This window comes from Physcomitrium patens, chromosome 1 (assembly GCF_059467195.1).
Source record: "Physcomitrium patens ecotype Gransden chromosome 1, ASM5946719v1, whole genome shotgun sequence".
Classification (NCBI taxonomy): domain Eukaryota; kingdom Viridiplantae; phylum Streptophyta; class Bryopsida; order Funariales; family Funariaceae; genus Physcomitrium; species Physcomitrium patens.
The window spans coordinates 23,924,697-23,942,331 of NC_143410.1; the positions used below are offsets into that span (position 1 = coordinate 23,924,697).

General features: G+C 40.7%; 3 protein-coding genes across 5 annotated transcripts; 1 reads left to right on the forward strand and 2 right to left on the reverse strand.

The window, feature by feature from the left end:
• Positions 1–715: 715 nt before the first annotated feature.
• LOC112284644 (uncharacterized) lies at positions 716–6,699 on the reverse strand. Of its 3 annotated transcripts, none has more exons than XR_016505399.1 (10): positions 4,229–6,490; positions 3,832–3,926; positions 3,490–3,593; positions 3,281–3,381; positions 2,963–3,066; positions 2,521–2,811; positions 2,117–2,266; positions 1,643–1,786; positions 1,283–1,507; positions 716–1,075 (listed from the first exon to the last, which is right to left on the reverse strand). XR_016505399.1 is itself a non-coding variant. In XM_024524646.3 (9 exons), the coding sequence occupies exons 1-9, from the start codon at positions 4,562–4,564 to the stop codon at positions 1,369–1,371; spliced, it is 1,464 nt and encodes a 487-aa protein (XP_024380414.1). In that variant the 5' UTR covers positions 4,565–6,699; the 3' UTR covers positions 716–1,368. The 3 variants fall into 3 exon arrangements, 1 of the variants encoding a protein (XP_024380414.1); XR_016505397.1 differs by having other exon boundaries at positions 1,004–1,063; positions 4,229–6,408; XM_024524646.3 differs by having other exon boundaries at positions 716–1,507; positions 4,229–6,699.
• A 4,132-nt stretch (positions 6,700–10,831) lies between these two features.
• On the reverse strand, positions 10,832–13,404 carry LOC112284088 (isopentenyl-diphosphate Delta-isomerase I, chloroplastic). Its single transcript, XM_024523618.3, has 6 exons — positions 13,209–13,404; positions 12,875–12,930; positions 12,544–12,635; positions 12,135–12,237; positions 11,777–11,914; positions 10,832–11,491 (listed from the first exon to the last, which is right to left on the reverse strand). Exons 1-6 carry the CDS (start codon positions 13,277–13,279, stop codon positions 11,241–11,243), a joined length of 711 nt encoding a protein of 236 aa, XP_024379386.2. The 5' UTR covers positions 13,280–13,404; the 3' UTR covers positions 10,832–11,240.
• A 520-nt stretch (positions 13,405–13,924) lies between these two features.
• On the forward strand, positions 13,925–17,013 carry LOC112284080 (APO protein 2, chloroplastic). The gene is made up of 4 exons (XM_024523604.3): positions 13,925–14,490; positions 14,981–15,269; positions 15,475–16,254; positions 16,620–17,013. The coding sequence occupies exons 1-4, from the start codon at positions 14,214–14,216 to the stop codon at positions 16,807–16,809; spliced, it is 1,536 nt and encodes a 511-aa protein (XP_024379372.1). The 5' UTR covers positions 13,925–14,213; the 3' UTR covers positions 16,810–17,013.
• The last annotated feature ends 622 nt before the right edge of the window (positions 17,014–17,635 follow it).

Below are 17,635 nucleotides of genomic sequence, written 5' to 3' on the forward strand. Positions count from 1 at the left end.
TTTTTTGACTTTTTTAATGTATTATATAGATTTTAAGAATGTCTATCAATCATATGAGCAAAGAATTGATGCACATTATTAATCAACAATTTGTAAATTAAATATTAGTTTAAAGACTATGAACTCTTTTACATCTAATTAAAAAAAATTGGGAAAGTTTGGCAAAGAACTTAATGCAAACTTTATCAGACAAAAGCAAAAATATCTTTGGTTCACACTAATTGATGCTCATTTGTTGACAATTTGAAACTTAAAAGCAAATAAATATTTCAATATATCAATTAGTTAATAATAAAAATAACAAATTACTATCTGGTTCATCTAATTTAATATGAAGAATTGACATGATTGAGAGTCAAAAAGCAAACAAAAACCACATAATGTAAATTTAACAAAATATAATAACTAGAAAAATCTTTTCAATTTGTCTTTTATGAAGAGGAGGTAGGAACAGGGGTCCAATAAAAGCTCCTTCCATTGTTACAATTATAATCTCATGTCACAATTCAAACCAAAGACTCAAATAACTCCTCTTACCTACACAATAATTACTGTGTTAGGATGTAATTCACCATTTTAATAGCAAAGAATAAACCCCCGTATCTCCCCAGAAAAAAACCCAAGACAGAGATCTGTGATTATTGCAGAGAACCTACACTACGTGCATTTCACGGCCCCTGTACAGTAAGGGCATGTCTTAAATTGATTCCCAGTATGCAAACAAATGATTCAAATATATCGTTACACTCAATTTCCAGTTCATATGATATAGTGCACATCATCCTAAAGGATGTGCTCGAAATCATCATGATGTTGCCGAAAATCTAAAAGACTAGCAATACCGCAAAATCCAACAATTGTCCACCGACACTTGATTTCAACCTAAATTATGGAATAAAGTCACACTAGCAAGAAAAGCAGGATATCATTCTTGCTCAACTGTGTGACATCACATGTGAAGAGCAAAATGACCTGTCAAAGAAGTTATCACTTGAGACATGGGGATTTTGAAGCGTACTCTTGCCTTCTACAGAAGGTCATCAATCTGTGAAAAGTTCACGCTCTGCAACAATGGCTGCAAGCTTGCCGTGAATTAAATTTCTAATGAAAAGAAAGAAACGATGACGCTTCTACTATGCAAATGATAATAGAAGTTCCATCAAGTGAATTAAATATGAATGCCTTATCGTGTGCTAATCAACCTAAACAAAGTAAGTGGCGCAAGAAATCCCAAAGCGAGGGTAAATCAATATATGAATAGCATGACAGGACTGTACTTTACCTACACGAGGAACATCTTCAATGCATACTACATTTGCGTTCACGACCTTCCACTGCGCATGTCTGGTGATGAAAAATAAATGTAACTCAAGAAGATATTAATGAGGGCTTAATTTGCTTTCTACACCGTTGAAATATGTTGTCATATAGTACATCAAAATGAACACCAGCTCTTTCACGATTGATGATAAAGTAGATGTGATCCGCGACTAAAGTTGAGTAATACCTGCAGTGAAAGAGCTCCAGGTCAGATCTTCAAGATATATGACACAGAGAGATTGCAACTGTGAGCCAAAAAAAGCTCAATCCTCAAAATAGACTAAGAATCTTCGAAGACGAACAAGTTTGAAGATGTTCTCACCATATTCCAGGTTGAAGAACTCTTCCGTCCTTTAAATCATTCAGATCAGCTCCTAACTCGCAATTCGAATGCACACAAGGCAAGCAAGGATACAATTGTGATATGGTGTTCAATGCGCCGTCATTATCTTGCCAATCCTCATCTCTGAAGCCGGAATTTCAAAAATAACAAACAAACAAACAAATACTCAGTACATATCAACGCAAGAATGCCATACAGCCCAAGTCTCTTGCAAAAAATTCGGACTTCAGGTAGATTGACATCATAAGTTACAGTATCTACAAAATACAATCTTCATAAAAACAAAAAACCTTTCTAATAAAAAAAGACTGTTATCGTTACGTCAAACGGTATGGTATTTAAAAAAAAGAGTATAGTCTTAGTTTCTTAGATTCACCACACCACCTTTGTACAAAACCAGCAGAACCTGTGACTGCTTCATAGACTCATAAAATACCAGACCAAGCATCTCACCTGTAACCTTCATAGGGAAGAGGAAGGTCTTCAGGATGACGCCATAGACAAATCTGCAGAGACCGGATGAAGAGTAGCGGATGTGTAGAGAAGATGCTTCCCGGCAGCGTCCACAGCGAAAACCACCTCTTTGTTCCTTTCGTTGCATAGCTGTGTGTGCATCATGCACCAGAATATACTCGTCAGCTCGCAACTAGTAGTAATTTAGAAGATCAACTTATTAAATTATTAAGAATATTACCTATCCAGCTAAAAGCTGTACACAATATGAGTCCAACTTGTACGACTCCCAAGAGTGTACAATGACTAAAACTATTTGCTCTAAATACCAGAAACAATTGAAACTTTTTCAAAACAATATCCTGCAAGATTCAGAATCAAAGTAATTCTTTCATTTAACACACCTGAAGTAGAAGGTCTTATCAAAGGTTCTAAGTTTCTTATTCAACTCCACTGAAGACTGAATACTCAAATCTGGAAGCACCCAGTTATCATGTACGAAGGGTCCACTTCTATTGAAAAGTGTATCTAATAGGCCCGTGATTCCTGCTTTGTGCCATTGCAGGTTGTAGTGATCAAATCCAAAATCATAGTATCGTTTCAAAAATGGAATGTCGAGCCATTCATAAAGTAGCACACCCACTCGCAGAACTTGCAATAGGCTGAAGCTCTTCATCGACTTCCCATCTTCAGCCCTACATTCGACAAGACAGTCAGGAACATTACAAAAGAAATGGCACAATCTCGAATTTTTCAACATTTCAGAATCGAAACTAAGCAAGGATCAAGAAATCCCCCTAGATGCGCCAAATGACGTCATCATCTAAGTCGTTGACAAAAACTTACCGTATACCGTCATAATAGACGCGTGTTGTGCCATTCAGAGCACCTGAGAGGGAAGTGACACTGAGCACCCAGTCTGCTGATGTAGAATCGTGTCCTGGAAAACACTGAAAAACAAATCCCATAAATCAAAAAAAATAACTCCCTCAAATACAAATGCTTAAGGTTCCATTTCAAAACTTGAAGCAGAAATCACCCTAACTCAGTCTTAACACTCACGTAGCCCTTCACGTGGGCAAAAGAATTTACAAGACATACTGGAGTACAGCATTTATGTTGGAGTATTATCAATTACGCTGAAGAGCAGACTTGGCAGCTTACCTTATCCGCTAACATGTTTTGCAGAAGCCGGATTACTTGTGCGCCAGTAGAATGTCCAACTAAATGTACAGGATGTTTGCTGTCCCACTCAGGATAGTGACCTGAAGTATCGACCACAACTGAGTAAGGTCCACATGCTTCTAAAGTCACCCAGCATGATTTTGCAGGAATGTCAGATAAGTAAAAAGCCAATGAAAGAGATATTTCACCTTGGTGATACGTATGACCAAATCGAGAATGACCATATTTCTGGCTGCGCTCGGCTCCATAGTCTACAGTGCCGCCTTTAAGATAGTAGAAGAGCTCACACGCCCTAAACAACAAATCCACAGTAAAATTCCGATCTAGCACTGAAATACTAGTAGTTCAAACCTCCAGACTGTTTATTTCAATCATTCCATGGACTGAACCAACAGATCAATCCGGATTTCCTGAAACAATATCTCAAACCCTCCAATGACATTCATGAACGTTCAGCAGCCACTATTAAAACTAAAAAAACTCAAAATTCGACTGGTCGTAGGGGAAAACTGAGGAGTGTGAATGAGCACCTGTCGTGAATGCTGCTCAGAGCACCCAAATCGGGCGCAAGAATTCGATCATCTTGCTTCTCTGCACCACCCCAGTATGACAAGTGGCCCATTTTCTGCTCAGAAGGACACAAAATTAGACGTATCATGGAACTTGCACAAAAACTAACAGGTTGTATTATGTCGGATTTTTTGTTTTCATCAAACTGACTGCATCAGCTAACCACCATGCACTACACAAACTTCAATTTTCAGAGCAATTCGCGCTAGTCGCTGGGAATCGCCCTTGACGGTCTGAAAAACAGAGAACTCAAATGAGCATCATGATCCCAAATTAGACATTCTCAAAAGCTTCGGTGCAGGGCCATACGAACCAGCCATACCGACAAAAGATGTCATAATCACAGATTTAGCTCACCTGTGAGCCGAAACCGAATATACCATGCACAAGGACAATTGGAGCTGTCTCGTGTCCTTCCATAAAAGCTCCAGCATAGCCAAGGCTGTGGTCGTCGGATTTGCTACTCAACATGACACAATTGGATACTTCCCGATCGTCAGTTTCAGTTGCACCAGTTTCAATGACAGGCGATACTCGAGCGGATTGCTGAGGGCTGCTCATGAAACCAGACATGAGGTCTACCCATACTACCGTTAAGAATAAGTTAAGGCCGTAGGTGGCATGAACGATGGTGCTCACAAATACTTCAATGACGTAAATGAAGTCAAAAAAGACGCGCCGCATCATTCCCATCCTAAATACTTAAACCACACTTGGATTTGGCAACAGTAGGTTATCAGCAGCTGAAGGAACTCGGTACGTCGCCAAAATCAATTGTATCCTCTTAACAGACAACAAAATCTCCACGCCTACCAGCTATGCAGAGCAAGCCATTCTTTCCTCTTAGGATCTCTAGGGCCAAAACTCCATCTCCGTGCTTGCGAGATGACCAAAAAACTCGCTTCAGAGTGAAATTTCTGCGTGATATCTCGAATCTACAGGACCCTCCCATAACTTTCGGAGGTACACATGCTGAAATTCAGGGAGCTTGGAGCTTGTATCATCAACAAGTAACAGGAGTTGTCACATGCCAGAGTCTTCTTCCGGGTGACCAGCTTTTCAGCGTGCCTTGCGAAAAAATCACGGCCAAAATGAACCTTCAAAAAAGTCGCGTTCAGAATCCTTCAAATGTCTTGCACCTCAAAAATTTCCTTCAAACGATGTTCACATGGTCAACACACTTCTCTCAAGTTTGCGCTTGAACCGATCTCCACCCAAGGAACTGAAGCGTGCAGCTTAGAAACCATGAACCACAGTTTCATCTACTGGTATTCAATTGAAGATGAGCGTCTAACTATGTGTACGCTTCAACCGGAAGAAATCACTGCACTAGGACTCTCCGGAACGTAGAACATGTAAAACTGCAAAAATTGCCTCACAAACTCCGGTGCTACACTTTCCACCCACAAGAAGACAAAAAAAAGTCAATCCCCCGATCTAAAGCAATTGCAAAATCATATCGCTGCGAAACAACAAGCATTCCCTCATGCTTGTCACGCAAAACGCTGCCACCTGTAAGTGCCTCTAAATTCAAAAGCTACAATTTCTGTCCACTTCAAACCTAAAAGGTGTCAGGCAATTGACAACTGCTCGATGTATTGGCCCGCTTTGAATGGCCCGATCCCCATGGCGACCACCTCCCAACTCACACCTGCCGCTACCGGGCCCTATATCCAATGCAACGCGGCAGACGAACTTATAAAACCACAATCTTAAGCACGTGTTTATCATCACGCATCGCTTCCCGATGACACGCGAAACACACCCGGCTCCTGGCGTAGCATACCTTCGCGACTCAGTCGAAGAAAGCCCCGCCAAACTGTAAAATACCTCTACATCCCCTATTCACTCTACTCAAAGAGCATCGATGAACACATTGAATAGACACCAACTCCTCCAAATCGCAAGAATCTGACAGATTCTTCGCGAAACTTCGAATGATGTAACGAAAACTGTCAAATCAACAACAGCGCACCCCCGCGACTGAGCCGGCAGCGCCAGCCAACCAGATGGCCGGGGCAATGTCCACGAATCCACGACTCGCAAACGCGCCCGCGTCAACTGAAACAGGCCCCTCTTAAGGAGGAGGAACGTGCTAGTGTGCTGGGAGCCTATCGCAGCAAATTGAAGAGCAGAATCAGGGGCCAATGGATAGTGGCTTCGATTGGATGAACTCAGTCCTGGGGGAGGCTCAAGGTCCGGCGACAACGAAGGGGCAGGATAGGGTGCATCGCCGAATAAAGGGCCTCTAAACGCTTCCCCCTTGTCTCCGAGTCCTTAATCATGTTGTTAGTTGAGATGCTAATTTCACGGAGACGACGCCACAAGCTCTCAAGCATTGAGCTAAGCCCCGACGTAAATGTGCAACACCGGCTTGCACCACAACAATAAGTAATGCCACAAAAACGCAAAATGCCAGCACCGTAGGGTTTCTTCTTTCTTCGTCACCTTAGCTCCGGCTTCACTGCCCTACCCTTCGACGCCTGCCGATCACTCACTCACTCTCTCTCACTCTCTCACTCACTCACACATCACTCACTCTCTCACTCACTCTCACACATGAAGTTGTCATGGTGTCGTAAAGGACAGGACGGAGGCAATACGTGCTTGCTTGCTCACTGATCACTTTGCTTTGCTTTCTCCACCATTCAGATGCAGCATAAGGCGGGCAGTACACCACCAAACACGCGCTGACCAACAACGACGCAGGGCAGTGGTCTACAAATCCATGTCCAGATAACTAAACACCAATTGCTCCACTTTCTTTTTTCTCGCACAAGGAAAAGCAAAAAAAAAAAAAAAAAAAAAAAAAAAAACAGCAAACCCAAAAAGAAAGGGGAAAAAAACCACTCGACGTGTGGAGTTTTACGGAGAAAATCTCTACTTCTTGCAGATTCAACGAACTTGACGAGCACCGCGATTCAAGCGCCATCCTGGATATTCATTCGTTCATTGTCCAGGATGTCGATGGAAAGTTCTGGAATCGGGTCAGCGCACAAGCACAGCCCAGGTTCACACGACGAAGATTTGGTCCTGTAGCCCATTGATCTGAACGGATGAAAACATTTCAAACAGTTACGTCGCCAGCTGGGTTCTCCTGCTTTATCCGCTTTTATCTGATCGCGCTCCCGCCGGGACACATCGGATCCCGCGTCTATCGAATTGCCAGGTCGACAAAGTCTTCATCTACCCGTTTATGCATTCATCCATCTAACCTTTGGAGGGATCTGGAAATCATCCGTGCCAGGTGGTTGATTCTGGAGTGGGTTGAGTTGGGCAAGTCGACGTGGCACGTTCTTTGCCATTACATGTATATTTGTTGGGGCTGGGCACAGGAACGAAACTCAGCCTCGTACTTGTTTTTTATTTTAATTTTGTCTTTTAATTTAGTTTCCAAGGAGGCTCTAAATTCTACAAAATTATAAACAAAAAAAAAGGGGGGGGGGAGGGGGGTTATACCAGGGCCTCATTGTAAGCATAATAATACTCGTGGGATATCTTGTCTTTCCTCTGGTCTGGTGTGCATGTGGAGCGTTGTCACAAGTCCAGTGTTTACAACACCTTTTAATATCCAAACCCACATGTCAATTTTACAAATGAACACCACCCACTCACTGAGTTCACGACTTTCCATTTAATTAATGTGGGTCATTGCCCATGAAGTTGCCGAGGTGTATGTAAATATGTGGATATTGTAACATTACATGTAATTTATTTATTTATTATTTTTTTTATTATTTTTTCTCAATAGATATATTTGGGTTGTTTCACTCATTAATTAACAAGGTCCCATGTTTTGTCATTGAGGAAGACAAAATGTGAAATTTGATGAAATAAACAAGCAATATGATTAGCTTAATAAAGATACATTGCATTGTTTAAATACTCAAAAACTTTTGATGTAACATTGCATGAATTTTTTGAACAGAAATCTTACATTGAAAACTTTCTTTGAAGTGCAATTGGGTTCATAGTCATTGAAAAATACTTTTTCATTCCATTCACATAATAATTGTAGTTCTTTAAATGCTATTGACAGTGCTCAGGGTCTTGGTTAAGGACATAAGTAAGGACACAATAAATTAAGAATGATTCTGCCTTTGTTCACAACTAGTGTTATATTTTCACTAAAGTGGTACTTCAAACTTCACGGTTGGATACAAAAATCCAACTTAATTATACTGAGTTTAAAATAAGAAACTGTGTTGAAAAAATGTAAATGGAAGATGTAGATTGTGAAAAATGATTCAATGTATTTGCTTATCACTTAAGATGAATTTTCTACATTTTTGCACGACTTAGTATGATTCAATTTTCTTTCACAGATGATTGATTTGTATGTGTGATCTTGAAAAACTACATGTAGTCTTTAGAACTATTTCAATTATCAATACTGCAGTGATACAACAATTTTGTATACTTCTTAATGTATGTTTAATCAAAACTTAAGTTTAATATGTATTCTACTAAGAAACATAATGAGATGTTTGGCTTGAACCACTATTTTTAGTTATAATCTTTTGTTTTAAAATATAAACAGATAAATGTTAAAATGACCCAGCCATTTATTAAATTGATCCACCTTGTTGTAACCATTGTTTGAAAAATGGATCATCTCTGGAAACCATCATTACAATCATGGCTCTCATTTCCACTCCATTGTTCTCAACCCTTGTTCCCTTTGTTCCCAACCTTCTTCATCTCAACCCTCCTTGTTCTCCATAAAAGGATGAGTTGATTTAGTAAACATATGAGTCATTTTAACATTTCCCTATAAATATATAATATTTCATTTAATCTTAAGTCTTAAGCATCACAACCATAACATTGGCAAAAATTAATTTTTTAAACAACCAAAGAACATGTTTAGAAACATGTTTAAGCTACAATTATATTGACAATCCTATAGACAACATTGCATTAATGTGACACGCATTTTCTTTATTGCTACAACTCATGTATGTCTTCTTTATGCCATTTGCAAATTAAAAAATGACCAAAGAACTCAAAACGTTGTTCTTGTTGTTTGTAAATATTTTAAATAAGGAAAGAGAGATAAAATAATCCCCCTCAACATCTCTACAAAATAAGCTCTATTAGAAACATATTACATATTGAAAAGTATCTTATTTTATGTACAATAATGTTGTTATTGATTTTTTAAATTTGAAATTTATTTAGACTATAGTTAACACAAATATTATATTATTTTTTAAAATATGACACTATATATTTACTTGGAGATTTAACAATTACAAAGATTAGAAATATAATAACTATATTATTATGAATATAATAAGTATTTTTTATTTTTTATTTTAAAAAAATATTATTAATAAGAACTTTAAATGTTTATTTGCCTTGAGTTTACAATTGGATGCAAGGTATTCATATACAAAATGCAACATGTTTTATTTTGTAAAATAGTTTATACACTTGTAATCAATATACAAATTTGATTAATCTTTGTTAGTTTCACTTTGTGAATCATCAACCAATCTTATTGAATGTACCAACTGAAAAATTCTTTGTAATACTTTTTTTTTTTTTTTTTTTTCTCTATGGCTACATACATACAGTTTATCATATAAATATGATTTCTGTACAAACTATAGAAAAATCATTGCAAAGTCTACATGAATAACAATACATAGGTCAGATCTTTTAAACTTGAGTTTTTACATTATCCATTTGATCTGGATATTCTTTAGTAAAATCTATTTTCAGTATTCACCACTAAGTTTGAGGTGAGTTGTATAATAACATTCAATGCAACCTATAAATAATTTAAAATATATATACTTTTTACTTTATGTTTTTTTTTCCCTATAACTTGGGGTTTCTGTATATACTGTAATAAATTATTCATCAAAGAATGTGGTGAAACTCAGACATACTCTTTTATTTTTATTATCCTCCTGAATTTTTTATAATGACTATCCTGCAATTATATGACAACTTCCTCTCACTCTATTGCCGAATATTAGGTCTGAGAACGACTCGCTCTCTAACAAGTTTGAGTGCAAATGGTTGAGCAAAAGTGCATAAATTTCTCCAGTTTCTGTGACCCTTTCGGGTGGTTGCAGCCCATTGATGTCTTTCACCAACATGAGAATAGATTTTCTATGCACCAACCATGACAGCAAAATTAACAACCATCGCATGCATTTAGTTTCGGGGTCGCAAGTGGACAAAAAAGTTGGAGAAAACGTGAAACTGAATTCAGCATAAAATATTGGCGTCAAAGATGTCTGCTAGAAGGTGCAGATCTGGCTGGATAACTGGATACTGTCGTGAGAGTGAGAAAGATGATTGTTGTGGACCTATCTTAAAAGCCTTCCACCGACACACAACAATTGTTAAGATCTGGCAATTGTAAGAAAGGAAACAGGATTGACACCATTCCTGAGAATGAAGTCGCGTCTTTGTACAACTTTGTATCATTCTTGCCCTTCTCTGGGAGTTGTACGAGGTTGGGATGATGTCCAAGGAGATGGAATTTTGCCCGTGAATGGTGGTTTGCTGCAAGGTGTGCACAGTCCATCGATTAGGAAACCAAAAACAGAATTGGAAGTAGAATTGGGATCAGGTGTGTTGATTCCCCTGGTATTTGCTGCAGGAATGGTATGCAAATACTGATGAGTAGTAATCCAACTCCTGACATGAACACTGCAAGTCATGGAACCAATTCAGGCGAACAGAGAACAAGGACCTAATTCGGCGTTGGATCCCGTGTCATCAAAGAATTCCAAGGATCAACAACCAAAACAGATGGATAAGATAGCAAAATACGTCGCTGAAATAACCACAGGTAACACCATTTCTTAACATTTAAAACTGTGTTTAATCATAGTCAAGCTTACATAAGCATCAAAGAAACAGCAAAAATGAAAAAAAACAGCCAGGAGGAAAGTAAACAAACAACAGAACAAAACAAAATGCCAGTCCACCAACAAGATATCCTTCCACAGGTGGCACTTTATTAGGATCTATGAAATCACTTTTGACCACAATCCCCATACTTGATGCGAAATCCTCAACCTGTGCATGTTGAGGAGTCACGCTTTGGGTTGTGCGAGCAGGATTAGGCCCTCGTAACTCACTCACCCAATGATCCACCACACACGGTGAAAACACAAGACTTAACCAAACAAAGCCCAAAAGAGTTGACATGTTATGGGTCGGTTGAAGGCTATGACGCGCTAATGTGGGATATTTAGCAATGATAGGTAGTAAGTGTACTGAGACACGGGGATGTATAATGATGCGACCCTAAACCCTAACGATGAGAAACAAAGCAACCATATTATCATTTCGAAGCGGATCTATCGCGAGGTCATAAACCCACTTCGTTCATTGCACACGGCCTTCACAATTTGCGCACAGTGCTCATGTCGGCGCCCTCAGGCAAAGTGCCCTCATCGACCCTTTTCCACCAGTCAGAGAGATAGTTGTTGACCACGAGCCGAAACCAAGGTGATAGATTCACGCCATCTTCTCCAGCATCGGCCTTTCTCACTAACTCCTTAAGCTGCTCCCGGTTCACGTACTGAACATCTGCAACCTCCTCAGGGTTGGGCTCAACCTTCACGTCACGAACCAAAAAGAGCAGGTAGTCCACTGGAAAACCATGTAAATTGTTTTTCGGAAGTTAGGCCAGATCAGATCAGATCAGATCAGACATGAACAATCATCACTCCATCTTTCAAACAACAACATTCAGGAACACAAAGTTCAAGAAAAAAGGAAGGAAAAAAAAGTCTTGATGATGCATATGAGGAACATATCATGGTTTGAGGTCGAAAATAAGATGGTCGACATAAGTCATCACAGCGTAGCAAAGAGAGATAGTGATTTCATGAGACGGCTTAAGAACCTGTCAAGACACTGAAGTATGACACATACCTTCATGCTCGCCCCACTTGCCATCTGATGCAGCTTTGTAGTGAATTCGGCCTAGAGCGGTGAAGTCATCTACTGGTACATCTTCAGCTACGATGCCGAGCTCGTCATATAGCTTCCTCTGTGCGGCATTTCTGACACCTGCAAGAATAAGCAACGTTAATGTGAAGTTGATCATTATACAAGCTAAGCTCATAATGACGCGAATTTTACTTGCAAGATGGATCTATTAAGACAGTACGTGTTCATGCTTAAAAGTGTACTAACGATAATGTGTGTGAAGTCTAGCAGTACAACCTACATTATACGCACTTTACAGCAATATGGTGGTACAATTTTGAGTAATGGTGAGAATGCTAACCAAGGTATTTATCCTCAATAAGTTCAGACTCACGGTACAGTGGATGGCTGCAACAAGTGTTGGTCCACACAAGTGGAAAGGTCACTTTCGTAGCCGAACGTTTCTGAAATATAATATCAACATAAATAAGATTTTGTCCATGGGTCTAAAGGAGACATCCCTGCAAGTCACTCACTAATCCAATCTCTAACCATACACGGTGGAGTATTTAATGAAGGCCGCGATCCCGAAAATGATATTAATCTGCGACTTCATACACCGACTATACGTTAGAAAACGCAAGATCCAGGCCTCGACGCTCCAACATAATGCCTCGAAACTACAAAATCCTCATTTTCAAGGATTCGAATATGGTGGATGCTTGGCACGAACGGAAAAGGGTGTACAAATGCTTTAGCGAGCTCAATACCTGCAACAGGAGCTCATGCTTGGAATTGAAAAGAAAGACACTGAACGCACGGTGCAGCAAGTTCTCCTTCTCTATCTTTTCCATTAAATGACCTGGATACATCAAAGCAACACATCAACATGAGTTATCAGGTAAACTGTGTCCGATGCCTATTCCCGTCTCATGTAACGTTTTACCACCTAGACATGTTATACATTTTATGAAAACGAACAATCTTACAGGAGAGAAACAAAGAGAACAAAACAGCCGTAAAAAAAGTCCAAACGAACAGACGGAAGAAATGCTACAACAGATATCAATATAACGATATCAAATGAGAGCGCGAACTCACAGTTGTACTTGGAGTCATGGCCAACAACATTGTCGTTCTCATCCACCAGTATACACCTGCACAGAACAACCATCCCATGTCGACCCCAATCAGAAACCCCAATGAAAGAGCGTCGAAAAACCCCACACTCCGAAAGGCGCAATCGCTAAGAAAACGCCATTTACTTCACACGATTCATCCCCTTTCGTCGTACTTCGCCACCGATCCCTCAAACCAACCACCCAACCCAACTACCGCCCCCATTGATAACACGCCCAACCGACCCACAAAAGCAAGAAAAGAAAACGTTGCTGCCTCAAAGACAACGAAGACGAAGCGCAACTCGTTCACTCACTCATCGTCGAACATGAGACGCCTCTGCAGAGGATCCATGGCCTCCACCTCGGTGTCAACCTCGCGCCCCATAGCGGTCGACTTCACCGACACCCCGAACGCGCGTGCGCCCCGCAAGCTGCTATCAACCGATCGGCGAGGTGCGAAACCCGAGTAGAGGGGGAAAAAGAGCCGGCTGAGGGACGACGACGACGAGGAGGAGGGCGAGAATGAGGAGGGCAAGGAAGGTGGGGGCGCCTTGACGACGATGATGGCCCGAGCTGCTGGCCCGAGCAAGGCCGTGGAGGCCGCCATGCTGGATTGCGCAACGGACAGGAAAGGCATCGTTAGAACGCAAGGGAGTTGAGCCCAGCGGGGCGTGAATTCTCCGCCAAATAAAGCCCCCTAATTCTATAAAAACTTCGCTGCCCGACCCAATCCCGTCACGTGAGACCCACCTAGAATCCTGCCCCTCCCGCATTTCGCCACCTTCCATGTGAATCCCTCCCGTCCCGAGCACCACTCTCATCCGGAGTTCCCCACCCCGAGTTTTGGCCCCGTCTTTTTTCATCCATCTACATCCATTTTCATTTTCTGAATATCTTCTGTTACTTTTAAGTTGTGGTTGTAACTTACACTTTATTTTTTATCGTTCATATGACCTGTCACCTTCCAACTCCGCTTTTTCTGTGCGCCACGTAAGCCATGGCAGTGAGGCTCTGCCGCGCTTCTTCGTGGGTAAGGTTCGGGATTGTGCCGCCGTCCTTAACTTTCCACCACGGCGATCAATCCCACCCTCGTGAATCCAAAGCTTTGCCTACAGACCATTCTTTATTTTTTTGTCGCAGGAGTTGCAGGGCATGGTGCACTTTGCAGCTGACGTTCCACTTTTGCTCTCAGGAACGCTTCCTGGGTCTGTTTTTTCAGCCGCTGCAGTGCTCCGTGGAGTTTTATCCGGTAGTTATTCTGAATTGCAGAGAGTGAGGGTTGTCACAAGGCATTGTTGTGTGTGTGAGAGAGAGTAGGGATGGCTGCGTTCGTGGGAGCGCCGTCGTTGTGCACGGCGAGATTGGTTGTAGAGAAAGATGTGAGCGCGGCGTCTTCTTCATTGGTTGGGGAAAGAGTGCGTGTGGGGATCAGCGCCGTGCGCTTTTGCACAAGGAAGGGACTGCAAATTGTGGGGCGGGCCATGCAGTGGGACGGTGTGAATCAGAGGGAACCACCATGTGATTCCCCGAGGATTTTTTTTGGGTCCAACGGCGGCATAAGTAGCGGGACAAGGGTTTTACGGTTGCGCAGAGCAGGTTCTTGTTACCCTATGTCCCCATTCCGAGGTTTAAGGGTTTAAGGGAAATTGAAGACTTTAAATTGTTTAGAGCAATGTATTTTTGATTGGCCAGTCTTTGCAATTTGTGTTTCTCAGTAGAAGTGGAATTATGTACGCCATAATCCGCGTCAAATCTAGACATAAAGACGCTTGAAACTCTACCTCCGAATGTATTTAGGGTCTGTCTTTGAATTGTTAGTCGATTGAGAGGTTCCCTTCTGTAACGGCCCCTTAGACTCAGTTATGATAGCGTACAATTGCAAGTGAATTACTTGCTCAACCATGGTAACTACACTTATCGTCGTGACCAACCTAACTCGCATTGGTGGATTTTTATACGTTCATAACCGCAATTACCACATTGTTATTTATTATCATTATCATCATCATCATCATCAGAATTATCATATTGAACGGTTATATGCATAATGTATGTCTATATCTACACACCAAAATGATCTGCGCAGTTTCTGTGCAGGCAAGTCCGAAGTTCAAACAAAATGAGGATTTGCCACCTTCCAACGTGCCGAAAAATAAGAAGAAACCCTTTGTAAGACCCGTCCAGCATGGGAGCCATGCGAAGAGAATGAGAAGGAGAGAGATGAGATTATTACCTCCCAAACCCCTGAAGGCTCCTGCAAATGGGTTGCTTGTTAAAAGGCTTATGCCTGTGGCACATATGGTGTATAAAGCATATCAAGTCGTCTTGGATGGTGTTTCACGACTTTTGAAACATATACCTGTCAGAGCCTGCAGGTATACTCACTTTTGAGTGTATATTGAGTTGTTGACTTCTTTGCTTGTTTCATGAATCTTAAGTCTCTCTGGTTGGAACTCTATTTTTTCTAAAGATATGCAGTGCTCACAGAAACCAGATGTCCTTGTTGTGGACATAGCTGTCAACGGTGCACATGTAGTTATTGTTTGGGGCTAGAGACTAAGAGGAGTACTTGATTTTCAGGTGGTGCACGGAAGTTTACGTAGGTAAAGAAGGGCACACAATAAAGACATGTCGAGGGAAGCACTGTACTGGACGCTCTGGAGAGCATTTATGGGTGGCTGGACTCCTTGAAGATATTGTAGTGCCATTGGAGGCTTTTCATCTTGTAGATCGCTTACAGAAGCCCATAAGACACGAGGACAGGTTCAACCACGATAGAATCCCGGCTATTGTAGAATTATGTATTCAGGCAGGTGTGGATCTTCCGGAATTTCCAACAGTGAGGAGGACTGTACCTATTGATCGACCAGGTTGGGATAAGGTTGACAGCGGTGAAGAGCCTACTACATTTAGTGGACTTGATGGAATGAGTAGAAGGAGGAATACAATAGAGGAGATCATTGATACGGATGATGAAAAAGCTGAAACATCTGTGTCTGGCGGTGAAGAACAATCCATGGTAAATGAGGGATTGTTGGATGAAACAGCAGAGGTGGTTGGCACAGAAGACTCTGATGATCGTGAAAGGAGCTCTGAGTCAAAGTTTGATGTCCAGGCTATTAACGATGATGACGACTTAAAGACGATTGCGGAAAAAACGATGCGTGCTTGGACTAAGATGCGTGCAGGAGCTAACCAGCTAATACAGACTTACCCAGTAAGAGCCTGTGGTTATTGCCCTGAAGTTCACATTGGTCGCAGAGGTCATAAATTGCAATTATGTGGCGCGTTCAAGCATCAGTGGCGCAACGGACAGCATGGGTGGCAAGATGCTGCTTTGGATGATTTGATTCCTCCCAGGTTCGCGCTTCGCACATCCTCTTTGCAGTAGTGCTGGTATACGTGAAATCTGCCCACTCTCAGAACACATGAAAATTTATTCTGGATGCTAATCCCATGCAATTATAGTAGATGTGCTTTACTAGCCTCTGCCGGCTTTGAATCAATGAATTTTTTCTATTGGGTTAGCAGTTCAAAAATGCTCGAATTAAATTGAAAAAGAAAAAGTCTGGCACGGTTTCTCTTCAAGGATAGTTTGCTACTCCAAATCACGAGATTGTGGCATGACTTTTAATTTAGATTACCTTATAAAGATAAGTACGTGAAGCAATACTTTGAGTTTTAAGTTTGTGCATACATAAAGAAATTGCATATGCTGTGTGCAGATATGTTTGGCATGTGCGAGATGTAAACGGGCCGCCGTTGAACAACTCTCTTTCGAAATACTATGGTAAAGCCCCTGCTATTGTGGAGTTATGCGTTCAAGCAGGTGCTGCGATTCCCATGAAGTATAAGCCGCTCATGCGGCTTGATGTAATTATACCAGATTTAGATGAGCTTGAAATGGTTGCCTAGTTTGAAATACCTTCCATCTTAGTGATGTGTCGTATTTCCTAGCAAACTAGCGGCTTTCAACCAAGTTGATTAAATTACTACCATTTTTTTAGAATGGGCAGCCTTTTTGGACTTGTTGAAGTTCCTACCATGGAAGATACAACACTGAAAGGTTGAATGGAGCAGCATGTGCAATTTTATTTTTTATAAAAACTTGTTACCTCATCTCGTCTGGTGGGTTGTATGTATGTGGGTCGTGGTAAGTTGATGACTATTTGGCATGCCAGGCAACTAGTTGAACAATGTTTTAAATTTCGTTCACAACTTTTTAACAGGCTGATAATTATTTTAGTCATGCGCATTATGCATATCATTGAAAATTTGTGCAGAGTGTCCACTATGCCATCACAATTCCACCTAATATAGAAACGGATGTTGAAATCTGCCACAACTTGAGGAGGTTGAGGATTTATTCGAGACTTACAATCCGTAGCCATTACGATCGAGGTTGAGTTGCATCCATAGATACCCCTCATAAACAGTGACTGCTTCACATCTTGCGTCTCAAAATGCGAATGCCTAGAATTGCCTCGCATTTGTAACTCCTTTCAAATAAAATATTTCAAATAAAATATTTGAAATATTAATAGCTCAAAAGATCTATCAACCATCTTTAAAAAGAACAAAGATCAAAGTATGTAGTAAATATAATTTTTCACATTTTAGATTTCGTCAACATATGATAACCACTCCTTGTAAAACTTGTTTCTAAAGAGATGAAGTAATATTACTAATACATATATTTATTCTAATATTTTCATATATAATTAAATAGAAGTAGATAAAA